The sequence below is a fragment of the Solea solea genome, chromosome 9 (assembly GCF_958295425.1).
Source record: "Solea solea chromosome 9, fSolSol10.1, whole genome shotgun sequence".
In the NCBI taxonomy this organism is placed as follows: Eukaryota; Metazoa; Chordata; class Actinopteri; order Pleuronectiformes; family Soleidae; genus Solea; species Solea solea.
This window is the reverse complement of record NC_081142.1, coordinates 2502504-2529324: the sequence shown is the minus strand read 5'-3', so window position 1 is coordinate 2529324 and position 26821 is coordinate 2502504. Positions and strand designations below refer to the sequence as shown.

Sequence of the window (26821 nt, the reverse complement as noted above, 5' to 3'; positions counted from 1 at the left end):
CATAGCAGTCGTCAGTGTTATTCTTGGTTTAGTGAGATTCTAAAGAATCAAGATAAAAGACTTTTTCACTTAAATCTGAATCGTTTCTCTGGAAAAGGATAAAGCCGAGAATCAAATCTCTGCCATTTTAGATTAAGGAGATTAAGCAGATTAAGCAGATTTTACTTCTGTAACTATGAGCCTTCTCCAGCACTGTCATATCTCAAAGAAAAAATCTATGATTCAGAATAATCTAGAATAACAACATACTACGACTGGCTAACAACACAGTCCGTGTTTTAACTTCTGAATATGAATTATTATATAAACCGTATATTCTGTGTCAAGCCATTTAAAAATGTAAGGTGTTTTTTTTAATATAAACATCTGTTTGTTAGATTTAAACCAACTTTTTTTACTTTTATTGCTTGGTTTCTCCATTCAAAATAATAATAATGGTAAAAAAAAAATCTCTTATGCACAATTGTGCTCTCATCAAAGAATTAGGTCATGATAGTTTGGACTCTTTATAAAGAAGATCTCTATAGACAAACTTTGGGAAACACTGATTTATGACACATTAAAAATCTCAGAGAGTAAATATAAGTGACGCCAGTGGGAGGATTAGTCAACAGCTCGATATGACTGTTACTTTTATGGTCACAAAGAAAAAGCCACAAAAGACCTATTGAACCATGAAAGTGGATTATAATCTCTATTCTGCGAGCATCTGGCAAATATTCCACATTAGAAGATATGAGGTTGGTGGATCATCACTTTCATGGAAACGTCCTTTAATGGTCTGCGGAGCCGCGTCGTGTGTTAAAGAGGGTTTTTGAAATCTCACACAGCTGCGGCGTCGCAGTCGCATTGAGGTCACAGTCTGTGGAAGGAACAGGGAAGACGTTACTCGTCGGGCTGGTTGGGTGGAAAGTGTCGATGCTGCAGGATAGAACCTGTTAAACCTTAAAAACAACGGCTTCGTGGTGGTTTCTCATGCGTCACTGACTTTGCGTGGAGAGAAACTCTGCTCCTGTTGCTGCACTGTGGGAGTTTGGTGACTGGGCAGGTTCAAGGATAACAGAGACTCTGCCTGTTTGCATTCAGACTTTCTTTAAACTAAGAGAAGGAAATTAGGATTTACAAGGATTATTTATGTTTGAAACTGTCAAAGTGAGAATATTAAATACAGATGTGTCAGTTTTGGGGGTAAAGTTATGGAATGAACTCACTGATGAATTGAAATGGTTTAAAACTCTTTTAGGGTTAAAAAAAAAGTAATTACAGTCAAAACACGAACTGAAAGTGTAACACTTTATATGATATGCTTGGTTTTCCCTTGTATTGTATAGGACAGGTGAAAATAATATATAATATCCCTCTTTAGTTATTACAACATTTGTGTTAAATGATCTCTCTTTATGTTTACTGAAATAAAGATATTCACTCACTCATTCAATCGAGGTCTTTGAACACCAAATGTATGATATTGTTTTGACCTGTAACCCATCAAGACAGGATTTTGCCAGCGCTACAGACTTTATTTATTTATTTATTGATTTGGTAACAATCATGGCAAAACGTGGATTAAAAAGTAAATAAATAGTAATAACCCTGGCTTTAATAATAGTCTGTGACTCAAACAGCCTGAATCAGGGCCACAAAGCTCATGAGTAAAACTCAAACTAAGAGGTAGAATTCAGCAGAGGTTACGTCATGTTTGACCTGTGAAAAACACCTGATATTTGCCTTTTAACAGGATTCACACGGTGTGTTTCTGTGTCATCTGCGCTCACAAAAACCCTCCTGGATCATTAACTGAGCAAATAATAAAACCTCGACACGATGCAACATCATCATCATCATCATCATCAGCAGCAGCAGCAGCATCATCAGCAGCAGCAGCGTCACAGCTTCAGTCTGGACGACAGCAGAGAACAGACAAACAAAAACAGAGCTGGGAAAATGGCACAGGACCAGTTTCAGTTTTGCAACGTTATTTACTGGCTCACGACGTCGTCCCGACAGTGTTGATCACAGGGATCAGGGCGGGAACCGGGAAAGAACTCTTCTGTGAGAGGAAGTGCAGAGAGCAGCAATATCACAAGACAGGAATACATCAAATATGACCATTCATTCATTCATTCATTCATTCTGAATGTTTTGGAGCAGGAAGTCTACATGGCTATATTCACCTCTGCAGATTATTATGGTCTGTGTGACTCATGACTGACAACCACAAACATATTTCATGGCTGGATTTCTGGATCAAAACAATGGAGCAAGATGATTTGCACAAGCAGTGGTGCATCGACACAACACTGCTGACACATAACAACACCGATCTGCATTCTGACTGACATCACTGATCTTACAGCAGTGACTCTCAAAGACTGGGTCGGGACCCATAGATGGGTCGTAGGATATTTAATTTTGGGTCCTCAAGAAAATCTTTTTCCACCATTTAGTGATGATTCATGTGTCTGATGCATAAACGACGGTGTGATCAATTTACCAAACATCGGAATTCAAAATGATATTGTAGGGTGGACAAGATATATTGTCCACAAGCATGGTTCTCAAACTGTGGTACGCGAGCTTCCTCTGGTGGTACCTGTTTATACCAGGGTATGTGATCACCTATTTGCACCACTGTATTTTAACATTGATTAAACTGGTTTACTTGTTTAATTCAGGTTCAGTATCACCACACACGAAAGTGCTTCACTTTCAACACGAAAGTGCACATTTTATTATATATTTTTATAGCCAACGCTAATTTCCACATTTAATCCTTTGACTACCACACAACACAATACAACAACAACAGTAATACTACATTGTAGTACATAACGTAATGTATGGTGTTACATTTGTATCAATAATAGTCAAGCACCGGCTACTCTGAGGTCAGGTGGTGGGAGGTGCCCCCAAAATCAAATTCATTTTAGGGCCACATAAAGGTTTAGACCGGCACTGCCTAGGTGCTACAGATTATAATTTCATGAGGCACAAATGTATCCCCACGTGGAAAGTTTGGTAAACGCTGATCACAGAGTGTTTGGACAGAAACTGGAGCGGAAACGACTCACATGACCTGCCGTTACTGTTCATAACTGTCATCAACAGAAACTGCCTCGGCCTGTACAGACACGTGCGCTCGACACTCGCTTGACACAACTGTTGCTTCACCGTCACTAACCCGACCTAATCCCAGAATAGCAAATGATGGTTTCAATAATCCTGTGTCATCTCTGCCTCAGACGTGTATCCGACAGGTGAAAGAAGGACGACGTGCTCTGCGCGGGTGTTTGGTAATAAGACATCTTTATTAATCGTTTAAGGAGAGACATGCTGGATCTCTGTACAGCGTAAATGGAGTGTCAGTTCTGCGGCACAGAGCTGTGACAGAACACACACACACACACACACACCCTCAGGAAATGCAGACCTCCTCCTCCTCCTCCTCCTCCTCCTGAACACAACACACATTTGTGTTGCATGACTTGGTCCATTTCTTTAAGGGAATGTCAATAGAGAGCGATGTCTACAGCTACTGATCAATCATTTTGTCCACAATTAAAAATAAATAACAACCAGTGAGTCTTTTTCTGTGAGGTCAGTAACGACAGCAGTAACTTCCTGTCTCAGTCGCATGAAACAATGAAAGAGTGAGTTCAAGTCAAATCTCCAAACCTGGACTTTTTTATTATTATTTGACTCATTAAGTGAGTTAGGACGGATCAAAGATCAAAGAGTCCTTTTGTGTACATGTGTGAACAACTCATGACTGTTTTATTCTACTCTACGACACAGCACCTCAAAGGTTCTGGATTATTATTATAATTATGATGATTTTTAACCATGTTTCTAAGACTTACATCGTCACACTAACTCTAAAACATACAAAAGTGCAGTAACATTTCATGAGTCAGATCAAAGTAGTGTTTCTCAATCAGGCGTTGGTAAGAAAACAAAAGGCTTTCAAAAAACAAACATGATATCATCAATAGTCAGTTTAAACACAAGCAGCAAAGACGATGTCATGTGACATTCTGTGACAATCAGGCAGCTCCTAAATGAAGTGACTGTACAGGGACTTAGAATGAAGCTTCTTCACAACTTTATATTCAAACACCTCAAATATCTACATGTGCAAATTAGTCTTCTGACGGAAATGAAAGTGGTTCCACGCACACACGTTTTTGCCAGAAAATTCTGTTGCTTTTTCTTTTTACTTTGATGCAAACTGTGGGAAACATTCAGCTCAGAACACAATGTTTGAATCTTGGTTGAAGTATTTGAGTTTTTTGGTTTGTTGCAAAATGAAATTTCAATGTGTTTTTTAATGGAGAGAATATTGACAATATAATGAAAAACATTGTCTTTTCTGAAATCTACCCAGTGTTTTTTGTCACGCCCATTTCAGACTTAAGGGACGCAATTTTAATTGTTTTCTTACATTATTTCCCCTTATCAAAGGGTTTTTTTGGGAGGTGTTTCTTACTCAAACCTACAGACTGTAAAGTCCAGCGAGGCAAACTGTGATTTTGTGAATTTGGGCTCTGTGAGGAACATAGTGTCCACTTAACTGTCACAATCTGAAACAAACAAGTTGACGTACACATGTAGATTATGTAAATCAGTGACATCATTTAGGTTTAAAGGAACATCTGTAGTTTGCAAAAATGTACAGCGGCAACATCTGATCCTGGCGACTGGTTTGTGTTGACGACGTTTAGATCAGCAACACAGTGAGAGTCGTGTTCCTGCTCCTCACTCCTCATAGTCTGTGTATAAAAATGATCAAAGTCACAGTTTGACCAGGCTCCTCCTGGACGACACCAGCTGTCAATCACACTGGTGTCCACTCACGTGTGCCGTGATTTATCGTCCATTTTGCTCAAAATGTGAACACGATTTACAAAATCGAGGGAGATCTTTAACTAATGATTAAAACATTCAACTTCACAAAATGTTTGACCAAGTGAGAAGTCCAAGCTCATTTCCCCTTAGACATTCTAACAGGGTTCGTTTTTGCAACCAGCAGTCGCCCCCTGGTGGCAAACTGCGACTGCTAAGTCCATTTTTATACACAGGCTGTGGTTCCTCTGTGACTCTCGTCTGCACGCTGACCATAATCACTACAACCAAAGATATCGTAGTACAGTTGTGAGCGTGCGCCCGTGTGCGACATCCAGCGAACGGACGGTGACCCGTGGACACGCGGTGGAGCAGGAATGACACGACACGACCTGGCAGTGGACGTCTATATACAGTATCTGCATTCTAATGTTGCCTACACACACACACACATACACACACACTGTACAAGTCTCATAAGTCTCAATCAGTTTTCATAAACAAACGCTTAAGAGTGCATGAAGTCAGTGGTGTAATTGACATGTTACGTGTGTGTGTGTGTGTGTGTGTGTGTGTGTACACGTGCAGTCACTGGTATCTATGCTGGAGAACTACGCATGCATTAGCTACTCTTCAGTTTGTCCTATCAATAATTACGGATCACGCTGGGGTTAACGAGGCTGTGATTGGCCGACACGTTTCAGTGAATGACTGCAGATGTTTGTGCGTTGGCGTGAAATCAAAGGGACGGAGTGACAGACTGGTGTGGTTAACGTTGGGCCTCCATCGTTGCCTGTAACAGCAGTGACATCCATATAGAATACAACTAAAATCTCTTCTTTCCGGCTCATTAACAAAAAAACAGCAACACAAAAGACACTTTTCCAGAGAATTTCCCTGAATATGCAAACAAATATAAAAACAGAAAGTGGGGGAAACACACGTTCCTACTGTAAACACATGAGATGCAACATCATCTTTACCACATGACACGTCTCACGTTTCATTAACAAAGGCGGATTTTTTAAAAAAACAACTAAATTCACATATTGCTAATTCCACGTGGTGACCAGCTGTCGGGTGAGGAGGCAGGATTCTAAACGTGCAGAGTCAACGGCAGGTGAACCAACAGGAAGCAACGTAACAAGCGCGTGGTGTCAATGATGCTGTCGTTCAGGACGAGGACATTAACAGGAACAGCCTCCTTCAGTCGTCTGCGGCTCCTGCGGTTTGTCCAGTTTGATGTCGATCACTGGAAATTGTTGAGGAAATATTTGGTATTGATCAGTTTCATGCACCTGAGTGAATTTATTATATATATATATATATATATATATATATATATATATATATATATATATGACACCAATATTAAACTTTTGCAACTAAACAAAACTGTGTGTGAACTTATCAAGCCTTAACCTTGTCCTTAAACTTAATGTTTAACCATCTGTGTCAAGCTTTTAAACCGTCGTCATATGAACTGCACTATTCCAACAAATCAGGAAACAAATACAAGATTAAGCTGCATGCTATTAAGTAGCCACTAACTCAGGAAACTGGATGGACAAAGTTGCCTTCTCTTATGCCTTTGATAAGGGTTGCCATGGCTACTGTGGTAGGTCACTTCATTAACCTTTGACTGTGCGAAGGACCCAGTAGCTCCTTAGAAGAGGTGCTAGAAAATAATGCGGTGTGGACTTTAAGGGGACAGACAACCGTGTGCTGTGTTTAAAGCAGAACTATGAAGGATTTCTACCCTAATGTCACAGTTTCTGAGTCATTGTGATGGTTAAACGTCTTGTTTTTGGGAGACTGGGGGCTGTCTCTACTGCCCCCCACTGTCTGTTAGTGGAAAAGCAAGCTTGCCAGGTCAAACTGGAGTCCTTAGAATCAATGAATTGCTCCATTATTTTGGCAATGACTTACATATCTGGGTTCAGGACACCAGTTGAGCTGTTTTGGTTCTTCTACCTTACAAACTAGAATACTTCAACCTGAGTGTTGGCTGGTTTGATGGAGGAGAAGCGGACGTCGGCTGATGTTCTATTATGGAATGGATATACAATACATATCCATGCAGTATGTTGTTATTGTTGTTTTCTGTGGAACAATATGAAAGGGTTCAAATTATTGATGTAATCGTACTGTTGGGTCATAGTTATTTGTTATAGTTAGTCAACATTTGCAACTATACTGCTTGTTGTTTATTACTATTCTAACGTACTTTTTATGCACAACATATGAGCAGCACTTCTACAGTATATTGTTCCATTATTTTGTGTTTGTGATGTCAGGCTTGTAATACCACTTTACTGACAGTAGATGGTGCTGTGTCTGTGTCTACATATACTGTATATTTACCACAGCAGGCATCACTGATTAAAACACACACACACACAAAAGATTTAAATTATCAATCATTAGCTGCTGTAAAATTTAAAAGAAAATCTCAATTAAAAAAAAAAAAACTATACTTTACTAATAAATGAAAGTACTGTAGTGTATTGCAGCTGCTTTTAGACGTGGTGGAGGTGGGAGAAGTAAATGCCCTAAATGTACTGCTCCTCTGACATGTACAAATTATTCAGCTCAGCAGGGAATCTGCTCCTCTATTGTTCATGCAGTAATAAAGTGAGAGGAGACGCTGGCTGCAGTCACAAGACGGCGGCGTACAACAACAACAACAACAACAACAACAACAACCACAACAACAACAACAACTGTGGCCTACATACAAGTTAGTCTGCAAACTAACTGTCCCTACTGCGGCTTCAATAAGCTCCTCCTACTACGGGATGTACGGTGCTGTAACATACAGCAGCTGATGTGTGTGTTTCATATTATTTATGCTCATATGTCGTCCTGTCACAGTTTCATGTGACCGAGCGTCACATATATGTGATGTTTACGTTCAGATTGGTTTTCCCATCTGGGATCTGGCGAATTTATCTCAACAGAAGACATTAGCAAACCAAATGAGCAGCTGCAGCTTTGAATATTTCAGTCCGACCATACCTGTGTGTGTGTGTGTGAGACCTGTGCGTCTTTCTATGGTTGTGAGGACAACGTTTGGCTCAATGGATTAAAGATGAGTTATAAAAATGGACGTTGTTGTCCAGTTTGACGAGGGAAGCCTAGAAGTAGAGCAGAGGTAGCAGTTAGCCACCAGGGGGCGACTCCTCTGGTTTGCGAAATAACTCTTTTTGAATGGAAGTCTATGGGAAAATGAGTTTCTACTTCATTTTAGTTAAGGGTCTCAATCAGGTTGGACACCAGTGTGATTGACAGCTGGTATCCTCCAGAGTTCTGCAAAAATAAATAAATACGTTATAATATAATGTTCTCACAACCACAGAAAGACAGTGGTGTGTGTGTGTGTGTGTGTGTGTGTGTGTATGTACAGGCTACAGCATCTCCTGACACATTTATAGGCTCCTGCCATTCTGAACTAAAATTATTCATATTTCAGTGAAATACCAACAATTAAGTTCAGAATTCAAATGAGCTCTTACCAAATGAACAAAGTGTCAGTTAAAGCATCAATTTTAAAGAGGAATACGTTTTTTATGAGGCAAACGGCTGACAAACACGAGGCAGTCAGGAGGAAACAGCATTGTTCGCTACAGCTTTTATGGCTTACACTAAAAACACAGATGTGCAGTAACGCTGACTTGTCAAACGCAGCTTTAACGGCACGGCAGTGTTATGACCACAGTGTCAATCTCACTGGAAACAACATAATCTCAGCCTATATATTCACAGCCCTGCCTCATAATTCAAACAAAGCTCTAAATAATATAATACCAGCATGATGTAAAATAAAACCAAGCGTTTCCAACTCTCTCTTCTTAACATGAACCAACCCCAGAAAATCATGTGGGTCGAGCACCTCTTCACTCTGGGATAATCCAGTTTTCACTAAGAGCAGCAGCAGCAGACTGCGTCTCACAGGCCTCAACTACACGAGACGCGTCCATCACCAATTTAAAAGGAGCAGTTAAAGAGTAACAGAGGACGTACTGTGATTAAAGTTTTAATATCTACTTATATTTTAAACGTCAAACTCCTTCTCTAAAGGAAACACAAGTGGAACCGTCGCCATTAACTCAAACACTATAAAATATTCAACTATCTAAATGTTCACTCAGACATTTTTTATTATATGTTGAATGAATTGAGTCTACTTTAATGAACTTTATTTCTTTAAATGGGCTGTGGTGCAGTGGGTGCCTCACACAAAGTTGCGTCTTGGTTTAAATCCTGTTTTTTTTTCTGTTTGGAGTTTTTCTGTCGTTTTTCTTGCAAATTTTAGTCTTGTCTCATTTATTGTCCATGTGTCTTGTTTGTGAGGCTCTTGCATCCTAACACCAATGTGGTATTTTACTGCAAAGGGCAAATAAATTGATTTAAGATTCCTATTTAAACATTTAAGCATTTAGTTTATATCTCCTAATCTATGTCCCACATTAATAGAAGAAAATTAAATATTTCACTCTTTAGTGATTAACTACTACATTATTGTGGTAATTGTATAAAATAAATATGTTTTAAAGTCTATATAAAGTGATAAAAATGGCAAATTTGAATTAATAAAGAAAAAAGTAATCGCAGCACACATGCACTTTAGTGGGGCCAAAGCAGGTGAATGTCAACGCTTGTACACAATATGAACATAAATGCACCTGTATGAAACCACTTTTCATCATTTTAGTGACAGTTTAACATACTGTACACTCTATCAGTAGTACTGTAGGAGTCTGCTCTTATTTCTATTCTTTAGTTACTCACGAGTGAACGGACAGTCGACCAAACAACTAATCAACTAACTGAGAAAATAATCAACAGATGAATCCAGTGTTTCTCAATCCTGGTCCTGCTACAGCACACCTGATTCTAATGAGTGGCTCGTTATCAGACTTCTGCAGAGCTCGTTGACGAGCTGATGATTTGACTAAGGTGTGTTGGAGCAGGGAAACGTGGAAAACATGCGGGACAGTGGGTCTCTGAGGACCAAGGCTGGGAAACACTGGATTCATTGATTATGAAAACAATCATTAGTTGCAGCGCCATTTTCAACTCCACTCAGTGAAATATGAATCATTTTCTATTTCTTACCATTATCGTGATAATGGAAATACACCATGATCAACTTCATGGAGAACATCAAACCAAAGCATAAGGTTTTGTCAAGATATAAATTAATATTAAGTAACAGTGTGTGATTGTTAACTGCACATGAAGAAGAAAGTGAATATTAATGCATGTTTATTACCTCTACTACATAACAGTAGAGGTACTGACCTATAACATAATATGTTATTATCATATTAGCAGCCATGATTTTTCGGGTGGCAATATTCTTTTTTTGTTTTAGCATACATTTTTTTAACTGATGTTACAAATAAACTCTAAACTTTTTGTGGATTAGCATAAAAAAATCTATTATTCTATTTGTATTTCAGTCCACTAGATGGTGCCAAGTGATTGAGCTAGAGCTGTGGTGTGAGTAAAGTGTAAAACATAGATTTCGCAAATACTCTTATATAGTGATAATATCGTATTGTGACTTAAATATCGTGACTTAAATATCGTAATAATATTGTATCGTGACCTAAATATCGTGATAATATTGTATCGTGACTTAAATATCGTGATAATATTGTATCGTGACTTAAATATCGTGATAATATTGTATCCTGACTTAAATATGGTGATAATATTGTATCGTGACTTAAATATGGTAATAATATTGTATCGTGACTTAAATATGGTGATAATATTGTATCGTGACTTAAATATCGTAATAATATTGTATCGTGACTTAAATATGGTGATAATATTGTATCGTGACTTAAATATCGTGATAATATTGTATCCTGACTTAAATATCGTAATAATATTGTATCGTGACTTAAATATCGTGATAATATTGTATCCTGACTTAAATATCGTAATAATATTGTATCGTGACTTAAATATCGTGATAATATTGTATCCTGACTTAAATATGGTGATAATATTGTATCGTGGTGCCTCTGGTAATTCCCACCCCTAATATGTATGTGTACGCATGTTCCTATTTCTGCTCTTCTCCCAGCGAGATCAATACTGTTCACAGTGCAACGACAACACACGGGAGCTTCTCCATTCACTTGTGACAGATTGATCACAGAGCTGCTGAGTAACTGTCACCACCTGTCATCCATCACCACACCTCCACCTCACACGGCTCACTCCCACAGCCATAACGCCTCATTGAGGTCAATTTCAAAATATGACGAGATATGAAAAGTAATCGGCTCAAAGTGAGTGATGAATAAAAGCAAGGAAATATGGCACAGAGCTGTTATGATGCTGTAAGCAAGCAGATGATGAGTCAGCGATGTACGATGAACAGTCAACACCAAGGTCAGCGTGTCGCGTGTGTACTGTATGTACTGTATGTATGTATGTACGCTGCAGTGTTAATCAGGACGCGCTGTGTTGAGGCTTCACACTGAAATGAAACACACATGGTTTAAATCAAAGGCAGTTTCATAATTCATCCACAGTTTCCATAGAGATGGAGGCCTGCTTTGTGTACTGAAGAGCATGTGAAGGTGCTGCTGATGCTGTCAGAGGAGAAACAGTGACAACATGAAATGCTGCTGCTCTACTGTGTCTTCAAAGTGTAAGAATAATATTCATTGTTTAGTCTTATTTGTTTAGTTTGCTGCTCATTGACAGGACAACTGATTTCAGCTCAGTGTGTATGTGATGAAAGAGGAGGATGATGTTCAAGTTCAAGTGTGTACATTATGTATACAGCTTATTCTTAAAGGGTTGCAGATGCGTCAAGGTCACCAGTTTATCACAAGGTCAACTACTCACACTCACGTTCACATCTAAAAATGTGTTATTTTGAAACTACATATTAGTTTTTTGATGTGTTCCAATGAAGTGATTCAGTGTAGTCGCCCCCGGTGGCTAACTGCAACTTCCATTAGGGTTGCCAACTTTGTCACTATGAAATAAGGGACAAAATGTGACGAGTACGGTTTTGCAACCCTAACTTCCATCTCCCTTTCTTAGCTAGTTAGCTTCCAGGTATTTGCTAACTGTGCCACAGGCTTTTGCTGATGGAGGCCATGGTTAGCCAGGGTCATGGTATTGTTCAACTGTAAGGGCAGGTCGCACTAAATACTTGACGCTTTAACCATTACAAGCTGTTTTTTTGGTGAAAAATGTGTTATTTTGAAAATACATATTCGTTTTTTGATGTGTTTCAATGAAGTGATTCAGAGGGGTCGCCTCCTGGTGGCTAACTGCTACTTCCATCTTCCCTTCTTAGCTAGTTAGCTTCCAGGTATTTGCTAACTGTGCCGCAGGCTTTTGCTGATGTAGGCCATGGTTAGCCAGGGTCATGGTATTGTTCAACTGTAAGGGCAGGTCGCACTAAATACTTGACGCTTTAACCATTACAAGCTGTGTTTTGGTGAAAAATTAGTTATTTTGAAACTACATATTCATTTTTGGATGTGTTCCAATGAAGTGATTCAGCGGAGTCGCCCCCTGGTGGCTAACTGCTACTTCCATCCTCCTTTCTTAGCTAGTTAGCTTCCACTTATTTGCTAACTATGCCCCAGACTTTTGCTGATGTAGCCCAGCCCCTCATCAGCATACAATTTCTACAAAAATGTACCTCCAGGTGTCTATTAGTGTCAAAAGGTTGTTGGTCTCACTATTCTACTGCATAAAAACAAGAAAATTCTGCTGAAAATTCAAGCAGGAGCAAGAAGAGCAGGAGCAGCGGCTTATGTCTGTTATTAAATACGGTCTATGGTCCAGATACTATGGTGTGATATTTCATTCTGATATATATCAATCATATTATCCGGCAGTATTGCATTCTATTTCCTTAAAGAAAATGAAACATTAGGGTTTTGTTGCATGAGATTACTAATATCCAACAGGTGGAGCTGCGACAGCAGCCACTTAGGTGAGTCGTGCTATAGTCTGACTAATGGCTGGATGCTCAGGCTCCTGTCAATGGTTTAAATGAGCAAATGTAGCCATGCAACACAGAAAAGCGCAGCCAGATTGTCTGCTTAATTGAGCGACTGGCTTCCCACCTGCACCCGTCAAGCACCAGTGCTGAAAAACAGTGTGTCAAAGTGAAAAAAAAGGTAATTGGACAGAGAGGTGACACATATTTAAATAGGTGTCACTGCACAGAGCTCAGCACTGAAGCTCTTAATTGAGAAGTTAGCAGTGAGTGATGTTATCACATCAGGAATGAAATGTTTCCTCTGAGCTCAGACAATTTGCATATCATTACATGTCAACCAGTGAAAGGATACTCCCTTCTTTGCTTGTTTCTTGCATACTTTCCATCCCTGGAAGAGCAGCCGCCACGCGACGAAACAGCTGCAGAGAAGGAAACAGAAGGAGGACAGAAATCAGGAAAACACAACATGAAATCTTTGTCTAAGTCGTGTAGGCGGTGGAGCTGCCTACTCTTAATCCATTAGTAAATGAATCACTAGATTGTAGAGTATTAGATTAATCAGCAAGAGTGTTTTATTTATCAAAGAAAACATATTCTGTGATTTCAGCTTGTTAAATGTAATATTTCTTGACGATGATGATGAACTGAATATCTTTCATTTGTGGACCAAACTAAACGTTTGAGGTTTAGAAAACAGTGAATGACATTTGACAACATTTTCTGATTTTTTTAAGGAGAAGCAAATTAAATTATTGATTAATGAAGAAAATATTTGACTGATTTATTGGCTGTGGAAGTTATCATTAGTTAGAGCTCAGAAGTGTTAGACAAACAGTTGATTTAGTCAAATATTTGAACCCCTCCCACTAGGTCTCTTCAGTCAATTGTGTTTATTATCTAACTTTCTTTTGCTTCTTTCTTTTTGTTAAGTTGCTTTCTATCATTTAAAATGATTTGAACAAATCTGAATAGAAAATGACACATAACCATGTATCTGAGGATCAAAGAAGTCGACTTATTTCACTTATTAGTTCTCATAGATGATTAAACATTGATGCCACAAAGATTGAATTTGGGAACACAATATCTCGGACACAGACACACACAGACACACACACACTATGTGGCAGGACTGTGACATTTTTGTCAGCATTGTGTTGTTGATGTGTAAAGTGAAGTGAAGAACAGCATCCTCTTTCTGTGCTGCTGTCTGGTGAGACGTGATGCCAACACCATCCACTGACAGACACAGTACAGTCTGCATTATTGTCATTATTTACTAACGACACAGACGGCCTTTGTTTTTATAAACAAACCGAAACCAATCACTGTCTCTGAGTCAGACTGTTGTTTGTATTTACAACCCACAAAATCTCTCTGGATAGGGATTAGATGATGTACCTTTTTAATTACAATGAAAGCACTAATAATAATTTAATTGTGATGAATTTCCATAAATAGGTCAATCATGAATATTCAGATATTCAGCAGATCACAGATTTGACTTTGTACTCTGGTGACACAGTAAATACACTCTTTGAAACAGTGTGAATTGTGTTAAATGAAGAACATTTCCCTTTATAAGCAGTGTAGATCACAGATGGACAGATCATCATGTCTTCCTGGTCTCTGAACTCACCTGTTTGACGTTGTATCCCGTCTTGGCACTCGTCTCTATGAACATGACACTCAGCTCTTTGGCCCTCTGTTCACCTTCCTCAATTGTGATTTGCCTGTAAACAAAGGCGGGGTTACATCCAAAATGCTGCAGAGCGCACGATAGGTTATAATTATACACCGTTTATAAAAAATGGGGACACTTGATTTTGTCATATCAGCACGCGAGGCCCAATGACTGGAGCTGAGGCTCCTGTTATTCTACGCTAGTGTGAACACACCAGACCTAATTAGCTAATGACTGAGAATGATTAATTACATTGTCCTAGGAGAAATTAATAACAGCTAATTTGCATCACGTTTAATTATACTGGCAGTGACTGTTTGGCTCTTGTTGGGAAAAGGAGGCAACATCAGGTGTCCAATAATACGAACAGAGACTATTATGCAGTGCTGCGGCCTCCCCATCCCCACACACACACACACACACAAACACATCCCCAAGGACAGCCAGCAGGTTCGTTAAGACGACTGGTCTAAATCAGGCTACCACTGCTCTTCTGCACAAAAACAGTCTCTTTGTTTCTTTCAACACAAAAGAAAAAAAAACCTGTGTACTAAACTAAAAATATCACCTGACTAAACACACCGACATCGACTTCCGTGCTGCTTTTGTACAAGCCTCCAAAACAACAACCTTCTATTTAACTGGCCCTCCTCACTTTAAATAACACTCCCTTTGTATTTTAAGCACAGAAGGAAGACAAACAGTATTTGTGAGTCAGGAAAAGACTTTCCTTCTGTGCGACTGAGGCACTGAAGACGTATTTACATAATAACACCACCTGACTGAGTTCCAGCAGTGTCTCTGTGGCTATTTCTGGATGCATGCACCAAAGCCCCAACTTTAAACAACAGTGTGGATTATTCATCATCATCAGACAGGCAGGCAGTTGGCAAGAAAATGACATAATAAATGCACAATATGTAGCATCCAAAAGGCATTAACGCACGTAGCAGAGCAGCTCAGTCCCAAAATATGTGACTGCTGCTCTAAAGCCAGTGGCGCAGTGCCGTGGTCAGGTCACTAAATCTCCACAGTGAGTTGAGACATGAGTCCCCAGTGTTTGAGTCTGAGTCACCGAAGAAGAGTCTGAGCAAGTCCAAGTTACATCCCCATTATCTTAGTCTGAGTCATCACAGTGGAGTCGGAATCCTGCTCCAAAATGGCCTCCGGTGCTCCATTTAGAGCTTACATACAAAGAAAAAAGGGTTTCTATCAAACACAAATGACACAGTGTCACTATTTCAAAGAGTTTATTTAGGGTGTAAAATCTGTGTCCTCAAAGATTTACAGCCTCTTTTTAGGCATCTCAGCTGTGGACACATGGACCTGCAAGCACGGGAAACGTTAGAGCAATAATATATGCTAATGATGTATATTTAAATATAATAGCAGAATATAGGCCACATTAATTTGACCTATTCAATGCTCGAGTCCACGTCCAAGTCTGAGTCATCAGTGATCGAGTTCAAGTCCTGAGAACAAGTCTTATTACAGTGCACTGGTGATTTCTTTCATCTTCATTAGTAAATAAGCACAATCACCAAAAATCAGCTTAATAATTATTTCTACTTCCTTTGTGTGTCTTTCAGCTGCTCCCTCTCTAGGGGTCGCCATAGCAGATGATCCTCATATTTGATTTGGCAGAGATTATTTATGCCAGGTGCCTTTCCTGACAGAACCCTCCCATTTATCTGGGCTTAGATTAGACAAGACTGGATGTGAATAGAATGGTACCTGGCTCGGGGGGGTACCTCAGCCCTTGACCTGGAGGGGATTTGGACCGGCACCCTTTTGGTCACAAGACAAGTTATCTTTCCACTTGGCTATGGGGCACCCCAATTACTATTTCTACCTCCTGTTAATGAAAGGAGCACTGATTGATTTTATAGACAGTCTTTCAAATGTCAAACGTCACGGCTTTGATGAGAAGCAAGCGGCGTCAAAGTTTTGATGAAGTGATTATGTATGAACTTCCCAGCACAGAACTGCTGACAGACACGTTATAAACAAGCTGGTGAACACAGAGGATCATTTAGAAGCGACAGAGCTGGAAATTTCCCTGAGTAATTACAGCAGACACAAAGCAGAGCTGAAAAGACAATGAGCGTTAGACTGACATTTGCCAGGTGGTTCAAAAAAACAAACTGGGATTCCATTCTCACAGCCCTCAGAGAGGGATCTGGACACATTTTCATTTCCTGTTCATAGCTATTAGCAGTGTGCACATGCCTGACTTTTTAATTATCTCTAATTATGTTCTTGAGGCTAAGTGATGAAAATGTATATGCAAAACTCTCAATGTTACAAATTGTGAAATAAAAATCCTGTATCCACCTTCTTAATCCCATCTGCTCCAAGTGCTGGACAAACACACAGATAAACCTCACCAGAAACGTGGGGTTTACTCCCTCTAAAGGAAGAACAAACCATTAAAGATGACTGGAAACCTAAAGTGAACCCATGAATGCAATTAACAGCATGCGATTTAAAACAAATACTTGTGTTTTTTTGTAAAACAACACATTTTTTCGTGGATAACAATAATAATTTTATTTTAGCATTAAAAAATATATAATTTTAGTAAAAGAGCTTCTGGTGGATTAACCATTACAATAACATAAAAACATTTGGATAATTACCAGTTAATGCAGTTAATTGAGGGCAGCTGTGGCATAAACCTTACATTGGGTGCTGGTCTAATAAATTATGCAGCTATTAGCACACCTTTCTTAAGGATGGAGTTAAACACGTAGTCCATTGATTGGCCAGAACAGAATAATGACTTCTTAGAGTCAATGGGGAATACATGCCATTTTGAATACTGACCAACATTATGACAGAGAACGGATTCAAGGCCAGTTGTGTTTCTTTTTAAAAAAAAAAAAAAAGAATAATGTCACTGCAAAGCAGTTTTTACCGCGTCTCATTTTTCTTGTTCACCAAATTTATTGGAGAGCTACACTGTGTCCGTCCGCCCATCGTCTACCACTTTATCCTCCACATGAAGGCTATACTGTGTCTCACAACATTTAACTAAACTATTGCTATATATATATATATATATATATATATATATATATATGTTATATTACTAAACATGCTGCCTACACATTCTGTGGTGGAAACACGAACCAGACTTGATTGGTAACAGCGTCCACCCAATTAAAACAGGAACTTCTTCTTTACCGTAAGCATGTTGAACATAAAACATCAACCATGGTGTTTCAGGTCTTAAACCAAGTTCTGTGTGAGCCACTTTATTCACACTCGTGTCAATTCATGTACCAGGTTTTTCCACATAATCTCTTCTTTAATCAGTGAAACACACAACAGAACGAACAGTGATAACAGCATTTATCATCTCTGTGGGTGCAAACCTTTCACTACCAGACCTGACTGCATCTGCATGACGAGTGTCACTGTCAACATAATTAACCTGAACGTGTAATAAATCAAATATTTATAAGAATCTGAATGATTGGTCGATACACTGCAGTTGGAAAATGGAGCACTGTAATTTAAAAAGCAGTCAAATACCTATCTAACTTGACTCAGGCAGCAGTGAATCTGATTTACCTCCAGTAGGAAGGAAATTAGGAGAGGATGCTGAGGTCATGTTAAGGCAGTAAATATCATTTTCTTCCTTACCTTAAATTCAAGACCATAGAATGGCAATAAAAACAAATGATTATATTGAAATTGAAAACAAAATGATAAATCATACAAATCAGGTGATTAAAGCCTTCCCTACACTAAAGGATAATTGGCCAGTTTTTGGTCTCAATCAGGCCCTTCTGACAATCGTGGGTGCCTTCTGTTGTGAACGGTTAACAGACGCAATTTTAATGTCATTGGAAGCATCAGAGTCGTCCTGATTTCAAATCATAAATATTTATAGTTTGATATTTACGACTGAACAGAGATTGGGGCGTGATGAGGACGAATGTCTCCCGAGCCCAGTGGACGGTAGAGAAAGAGGACAAACTTGTGGATTCATGGTAACATTATGAATGCTTGTTTAATGTGTCCTGTAAGACTTATCACTACATAACAGAGACAGTCTGCCTCCATGCCTGTTTACATTCTGAAGTTAAATCGCTCAAGTTTCTGTGAGAGCTCAAATCCCGCCAAGTATGTGATCCTGTGTCTTAACTGGATCGTCTAATCTGTGTTTTCTAAGGATGATTGAAAATCTGTTACGAAGTTTGTTGTGTCTGTGGTCTCCCATGTTTTTAAAATCCCTATCAACTCGACGTGACCCCATGTCTCTCAGTGTAGCAGTGTTTTGTTTTCTAGTCTTTGGCGACACTCCTGAGCTGCACACAGAGTGACGACGACTGTACAGGCATTAGAAGAAGCACACAGTGTGAGTAAAGCAAGACATTTTCACACAGCAGTACTGTGGCTGAAAACACAAGAAGCACTCGTGCAAAGTTCCCAAAGTGGATTCCACTGCTAAAAATAAGAGTAGGACTTCACAATCATATTTCCATCTCAATCACGAATTTAGCTTCTCACAGACATGGAAATGTGTGCTCCACCAACAGTGCTCCCCTAAACAACTGTGGACACCACCGCTTCTCTCCCTCAGTTTGTGTGTGTGACTGGGGAGGGGCAGAGAGAAAATATCGAGATGGCAGCATTTTGGTAATTACTCACAAGTCCACAGGGGGTGATATAGGTTCCGCATTGGAGCCTTTAATTAAAATGCATACTCCTGAAAAGTCAGTATATCCAAATATGCTGGAGAATTATTAATATCTGTAAAGTGGATTAACTTGTTTTCAAAAAGGAAAATGACATTTAGATGAAAAAGTAATAAGAAAAGCTATTGGTGCATACAGTAGACAACCTTCATATATTCTGGCACTAGGACAAAAGTGATCTAATTCTGCCTCCTTTTTTTTCATATCATTCCACTATTGTGGAAAAATCCTGTCTCCTCAGCATTTTCTCACCTCCTCACTACAGCAAACATGCCGTCAGTAAACAAACATTTGTGGCTGCATCTGAAAATGTTATTTTCAGGTTTCATTGCACCATTATGATAAAGAAATGGGAAGAACTGAAAATCTTTGGTTCATGGGCACATCAAGACACTGGAGGAGGACGTTATCATTCCATGGTGTGAGAGAAAACCATCTTCATTTGCACCACTCTCTGACATTTTATGGACCAAAAAACTGATTTATCAAGGTAATAACCAACATATTAATTGATTATAAAAACAAATGTTAGTGCAGATCCTCATCAACAAGAACTAACAATGAACAATGTGAGGGGGACATTGTTCATGTCACATCATCATCACATCTGAAAAAGATGAACTAAAGCAGAATATGCTAATGAGTATATTCATTAAATGTGATGTATTATGCAACATACACACATTTTACATACCTGTCATATATATATATATATATATATATATATATATACATATATAACATCAATAGGTCCTGATATCAAATTAATTTAGTAATGAGGAATTGTATTGTCTCAAGACAATTATTTCTATAACGAGTAACCCACTTCAACGTCTTATCAGAGCGTGGACTCTGCAGGGACAGCTTTTCAGTCAATCTGTTCTCACCATACTTTGTGCTCATTTTGCTGAATGTTGCCACAGACACGTTGCACATCATCGTTGCCATGGCGTCGAGACATAAAGGGAAATGTTGAGTTTAATAATTCACTTCGGCAGTAATCACATACCTCTTATCTGCCAGATCTGTTTTATTGCCGACAAGCATAATGATGACATCACTTCCCCTCTCTGTCCTGACGTCGTCGATCCATTTTGACGTCTGCTGGAAGGAGTTAACGTCTGTTGAGGGGGGGGGGGAACAACGCAGAGGGCAGTCAAACTACTCATACAAGAAAGGTGTTTGAAAATGAATACTTGCATAGATTGCACATAATTAATAGTTCAATTCCAAGGAGCACTCACTTGTAATGTCGTAGACCACCACAGCCACAGTGGAGTCCCGTATGTAGCTGGGAATGAGGCTCCTGAAGCGCTCTTGTCCAGCCGTGTCCCACAGCTGCAACCTCACCTGGGGTTCAGAGAGGGAAAGCTGAGGAGGCTGAGATTATTTAGAAAATCAGAGAGCCTGGGAACAGTAGGCCCTCTCCACACACACACACACACACACACACACACACACACAACACAGTACATATACACAACAAACATGTGTTACTGTACATTAGTGGAATTCTCCTGGAACTGTCAAATTCTTATAGCTGCAGGAAACAATCCAGACAGGTTTGAAATGTACTCATCTAAATGCAGTCATGAGCACGGCTGGGTTAGTTTTGAGTGCATTATTGTGAGGATGACCAGTGCAGCAGTATGTCATTTCTCTGTTAGAGACTGAGTTACTGCAGTACTGACACATAACACACTGGAAAAAAAAACCCACTGTAGATATATATATATATATATATATATATATTCTTAATGTAACTGAGGTTCTTACCGTTCGATCTTCCAAGTACATGGTTTTTGATAGGAAGTCAATTCCAATTGTGGCCTAGTTTAGGGAAGAGAAGACATTCCTGGATCATTATCACTGTAAATACCATGAAAAGCTATAAGAAAACAACTGTATTTACCAGGGAATAAAAGGATGGAAATAAAGACACAGTGAAACTGTGAAGAGGACAACTTCCATGGTTCATTGCAGTGTGTTCACACCAAATGCAATTAAAGTCTGTCACGCATCCAGGTTACGTGCAAAAACAATGCATGTGTCACATCAAACGCAGAATGACATGACACAATTTAATGATAACTGATCAGCTTTGAGATTTTAGAGGTCTAATCTGGACAAAAATCGTTCCAATGTCCAATCCAATGTTAAAGTTTATTTTTAACTTTTGATGAATTTTCAAGAGTGTCAGAAGAATATTACACTTATCGGAACCATATTGTTTCAATGTGAAGTTTGTGTATTTTGTGTGGTTTTTATCCTGCAATCGACTGCCTAACAATCATGGCTCATACCATTCCACATTATCCACTTACTGCAGGAATCTAAACATTTCTGTGTTGTTTACTTTCCGCCGCCAAACCCGCCGCTTTCAGCTATGCCGCTCGCCACGATATCATCAGATGATCTGACTCAAACAAATTTAAAAGTGGTAAAACTGCAGATATGGGTTTGTTGCTTTAACTGAATTTTGTTATGAAGAAAGAAAAAAAAAACTGCATAGCAGGAAACAGAAAAGATTTTTTTAATGACTCACTGACACTGAATGACAGCTGGCCAAGGCTGATGTGGTTTGTGACTTTTTCATGTGGTGCATCCAGGTGTTTGAGGGGATGAGGGTGTAAAGGACTCGATGGTTGCTTGTGTTGGTCTAAACTTGGATTATACCGCAGTACCCAGCTGTATGGTTCCACTCTATGTGACCCAGGCTTGCAAACGGGAGCACCAGCCAGCTGGAGCTTGTACTGATAGGCAGGAACGACCTGCAGGCATTTATTCTGAGACATGTCAGAGAATTACTTGTACCATGACACATTTAATATGTTTTTGCACTAATTATTTTTCTCAAACCTAGGTAGGCAACATACTTTTGGAGGTATGGATCAATAAGTCTATAATAAACTCCATTAAGTGATCGGAGAGAGAAAACTGGATTACTGCAGCTCCTCCAGGCTCTGTTTCCAATCTTGGAGAAATGTGGCCTATTACAGGAGACTTTGACCAATCACATGACAGTTTAGGGAGCCAGAGATGGCTCCCCATTGGCTGTTCTACTATGATGGACACATTCTGTTGCTATTCTAGCATTGGTGGCAACTAGTTATGAGACAATATGAAAACTAATGTCATGCTCATCCACAAAATTATTAATTTTATGGCCGGATGAGTAAAAAACCTTGCAACCTGAAATTTCTTGAGAAAAATAAGTGCCATTTCAACAACATAATGCAAAAGTCATCAAGTTTTTCAAAATATAGTTTTTCAAATTATGAGCAGACTGTAATCATAATCTGAAATTTTAACAAATTCATCCTGCGGGCAGGATTGGATCCCTGGTAAGGCCAGTTCTGGCCTGTGGGCCTTATGTTTGACACCCCTGATTTAGAGTATGCTTCTCAAACTGCAAACGTTTGCCATATTTGGTGGGAGGGGCTCAGATCAGAGCGACTCTTGCATTTAAGGAATGAGAGCCTGATACTCAATCATCATCCATTTTTCGAGCGATCCTGCCGACTGCAGCTTTAAGCAAGATAGTGTATCTGTTGTGTTTTGCTGACATGAGGCAGTCCAGCTGGTTCCCACTGCCCACTGCCAACTTGGATAGAGCTGGGCATCAGCAACTTCATCGTGCACTTGTTTCATTTCGATAACAGCTGCCACAATGGACTGAAGACGGGATGTTGGATCAAAAACTGTACAGCTAAAAAAAAAATTCAGAGTATAAACTGCTGCATACAAGATTATAGTCATTTAAATAAAAGGAATTGTAGGAAAAGTAGGTTTCACCTTTTACAGCCTCCAAATAGACAGGCAGACTAAGCACAGTTTCAAAAATAAATAGTCTTTTGCAGCTAATAATAAAAGCTTGCTAAGTTGCAATTGGAATTATAGACATAATAAACAGAAGAGAGCAGAGAGCTACTGCAGGAGTTTCTCTACTCTCCCTCTCTCTCTCGCTCTCTCTACCCTTCTACAGTTTTAAATATAGAATCCCACACAGAAAACCATAAATGTACAGATAAGATCGCCAGAAATTATTAATGTTCCTTTTAAATAATTCACCAGCACACGTCGTCAGAGGACAGACCAGGAACTCTCATTCTGCCAGTGACAAGGGCAAAAAAGCTTTTAACACGTCTGAGGGATGTGAGGTATATTCTTAACTACATCTAGGGATGGGTCGTATTTCTGATACATGTATTTAAAATACGTATTTCAAATACAAAATATTATTTTTAATTTGTATTTTATTAAGATGATGAAAATGCCTTCATACAGCCAGAAAAAAAACTTCAGGTCACAAGGTAGGAGCTGTATTGGCCGTTTAAGCGTATTTCAATAGGTAAAATGACTGGAGAGGTATAATCTGCACAATATTACCTTCGTGAATGAAATGAGGACATTTAAAAGATAAAGACAAAGATATTTAAATTGGTTTAAAAAAATATAGAGCACAGAGCAGCTAAAATAATTCAGTCATGAAGATAATTGCAAAAGATAAAATGTCTTTATTTTAAATATACAGCATCCATAAATCATGTTAATTACAATCTAGTTTCCAAATATAAATATTTGATATTTGTCATGCTTGACAGCGCTATAAACTACAAACACTTATTTGGCTACAGTTGTGATTATAGGGAAAATGTTAGTGTCAATGTTTAAGTTTGACAAAGACAAACCTTTTGCTGCTCAGATTTTTTATTTTGCATTTATTCTGCTCACACACAAGCAGATCCATCCCCTCTGCAGAGAATCATTCACTTCACGGTTCCTGCATTTGCCATTCAAATAGCAATGAGCCAGGCACAGGTGCACCCGACCTTTAAAAGGGAATAACAAGTGAAACTCTGATTGGCTTAATTGATGTTACGCCCCAAAACATACCTTCCAATAATTCAGACACTAAATACATCTCCTTTGCATCTTGCGCAGAGATTATACGCTGTGTAAATAGCAAAATTGCAGTTGGACACGCCCTAATGCGTTCATGCACGCACTTTCAGAGCATGCACTTTAAATCATCTAAACAGGGCCCATAGGGTTTAAGTTTGTAGTCATTTTCCTGGAATTCTGCCTGTGGACTTCTAAGCGAGAGCGAAAGCAACAACGCTGTCTGCTTTGTAAGACAACAGATTTTTTTCTACAGTCTTTCAGTCAGTTCTGTGTTGTTTATCTGTCTTTTACTGTAGTGATCATTGTTTAAACTACATCCAGAAAATTTGGAGCTGTGAGGTGCAGACAAAGACAGACTGGTACAAGCTGGCACACTGTCAGGCAGTTGTTTAAGGGAGCACTGTTGGCAGAGCACACATTTTCAATATTGGATGGTCACGTTCATGAGAAGCTAAAATTGCGAATGAGATAAAAAAAATATCGTCCCACTGAATGTTGAGGTTTATTTTTAGCAGAAGTTTTTGTGGGCACTTCTTTATTGTTTTCAGCCACAGAGCTGCTTTTGAAACAGTCACTGTCTGTACATGTTCTGCCTCGTCTGCACAGTCCTGATGTTTAACATGTGTCAATCTAAGCAGTGTGGGAATGTTCCCACAGACACGAAAACAGAAAAAATGCTATACTGAGAAACACTGAGAGAGTCGTGTGGTTCGTTTCCTTAATTCTTGCGGGACGATGCGGTCATTGTTTGACTTCGCAGTGTGATGAATGTTTGCACCAACTATGGAACGATTTTGACTGGTTCTCCACGGTTGTATTTCTACCTTCATGTAAGGAGAGAATACGAATATATCCAGCACTGCTCCCACCAGGATTTTCAAGGTCCTCCATCTGGCAGAGCCACTGGCAAACCAGTAGGCCTTGAGACTCAGCGAGCAAACTGGCAGTTGCTCGCAGTGGTTAGAACACACAGCAGTTTATGGACACACACCAAATCTGATTAATCTGAAGTTTTCTGCTGGCACACAGAGAAACCCATCAGCATACAATCATGCTGCCTGCTTCAGACAGCCAAATTTATTAAATTTGGGATCAGTGTAAGTGCTTTTAATAATTAATCTGTTTGTCGTGTCACTAAGCAGTATGAACATATATATATATATATATATATATATTATATATCAATTCAGAATGTATTTAAGATTAAACCATTTATGCTGACTGTCACAGACGCAGTGATATACTATTAATTAATATTTGTATGTACTGTATATGTGCTGATATGTATCCAGTCCTGATCAGGACCCTCTTGCAAAAGAGATTCTTAGTCTCAATGACTTTCGTGTTTAAATAAAGTTGATAAATGGTGTAGTGGTTAGTATAGTACTCTCGTCTCTGAAGCAAGAAGACCCGAGGCCGACCCCACCGGGCCAGAACAAGGGCCTTTCTGCATGGAGTTTCTCCCCATGTGCATGGGTTTCCTCCGGGTTCTCCGGTTTCCTCCCAAAGTCCGATTCGGCAAATTGGACACTCTGAATTGACCGTATGTGTGAGAGTGGATGGTTGTTTGTCTCTATGTGGCCCCCGACGAGCCTCATGTGCAGGTAGAAGATGAATGAATGAATGAATGAAGGGTATAAATGAAATAAAAACTTGACAATGACAAAAATAAAAATCCTTAAATGTCTAGTGACTGTTATAACTCTGTCCTGTTTGCTCAATCATGGTTATACATATTAGATAAATTATTGTGTGAAATAATGTGGTGACGTGAAAACACAATGGTAACACGTATAATTGTACACCTGTAATGGGTTACCTCAGCTTTAAATTATCTCTGGATTTAGCTAACACACTATACCATCACGATATTGAAATCACGATACAATATTATAACGATATGGCAAAATACTAATAGTATTTGCAAAAGTAAATATTGCGACATACTCACACAACAGCTCCAGTGAGAGAGAGCAATTGGCACCATCTAGTTTTTTTATGTTAATCCACAAAAAATAATGTTTATTTGAAACAAAATTATATACAAAAAAAAAAATTGTGTTTCAAAAGTGATAGAATATTGCCATGTAAAAAATATTGTGATATTTCACTGTATCAAATCCCACCCCTATTAAATATGATATGGTATGTTTGATAAATTCAGCTTCTCCAGTTCCAGCACTTAAATATCAGAGTTTGTTGGGCCGAGCAGACAGTCACAGCCTGGTGGCCAGGCTTGACTGACAGCTCCACCACAGCTGACAGAGGCAGTCTCCCTCTGGAGGCCTCTGAACCCTTTAGCATGTGCTGCCAGGCAGTGAGGATGTCTCCCTGCGTCTATTTCGGCTCAGTGGCTGCTTGATGGGAGTCTGCTGCTTTAGAGTCAGGGTATCAGGCTTGCCTTTCTCACATCCTCCCGCTGACTAAAGCCATTGCCACGCTCAGTTTCATCCTTCTGATGAACCTTATCCTCTAAATACAGTGCCAGTCTTCTTTCAAAGGACAGGAACTGCTCAGATCTAAAGGCTTGGCTTGGATGAAAATAAAAAAAAACATGTCGTGATATGTTCAGAATGAATGACTTCATAAATATTCACATCAAGGCGCACTTCCCCGGCACACTCGCATTCAGAGTCTTTCCACCATCGCAGGGGCAAATCTTGCCTCCCCTCTGACTGCGGTATAAACACTCAG

At 39.2% G+C, this 26821-nt stretch overlaps 1 protein-coding gene across 3 annotated transcripts in view; it reads right to left on the bottom strand.

Moving 5' to 3' along the window:
- Positions 1-3289: 3289 nt before the first annotated feature.
- The window catches only part of rab6ba (RAB6B, member RAS oncogene family a), a 46811-nt gene continuing 23279 nt past the window's right edge, over positions 3290-26821 (bottom strand). Inside the window, exons 3-8 of one of the 3 annotated variants that reach the window (XM_058638942.1) lie at positions 20999-21052; positions 20467-20602; positions 20232-20343; positions 14472-14565; positions 13185-13251; positions 3290-6094 (exon numbers count right to left, since the gene is read on the bottom strand). In XM_058638942.1, coding sequence (XP_058494925.1) covers positions 6030-6094; positions 13185-13251; positions 14472-14565; positions 20232-20343; positions 20467-20602; positions 20999-21052 — 528 coding nt within the window. In that variant the 3' untranslated portion in view covers positions 3290-6029. The remainder of the gene's footprint in view (positions 6095-13184; positions 13252-14471; positions 14566-20231; positions 20344-20466; positions 20603-20998; positions 21053-26821) is intronic. The other 2 variants (XM_058638943.1, XM_058638944.1) reach the window with 2 other exon arrangements.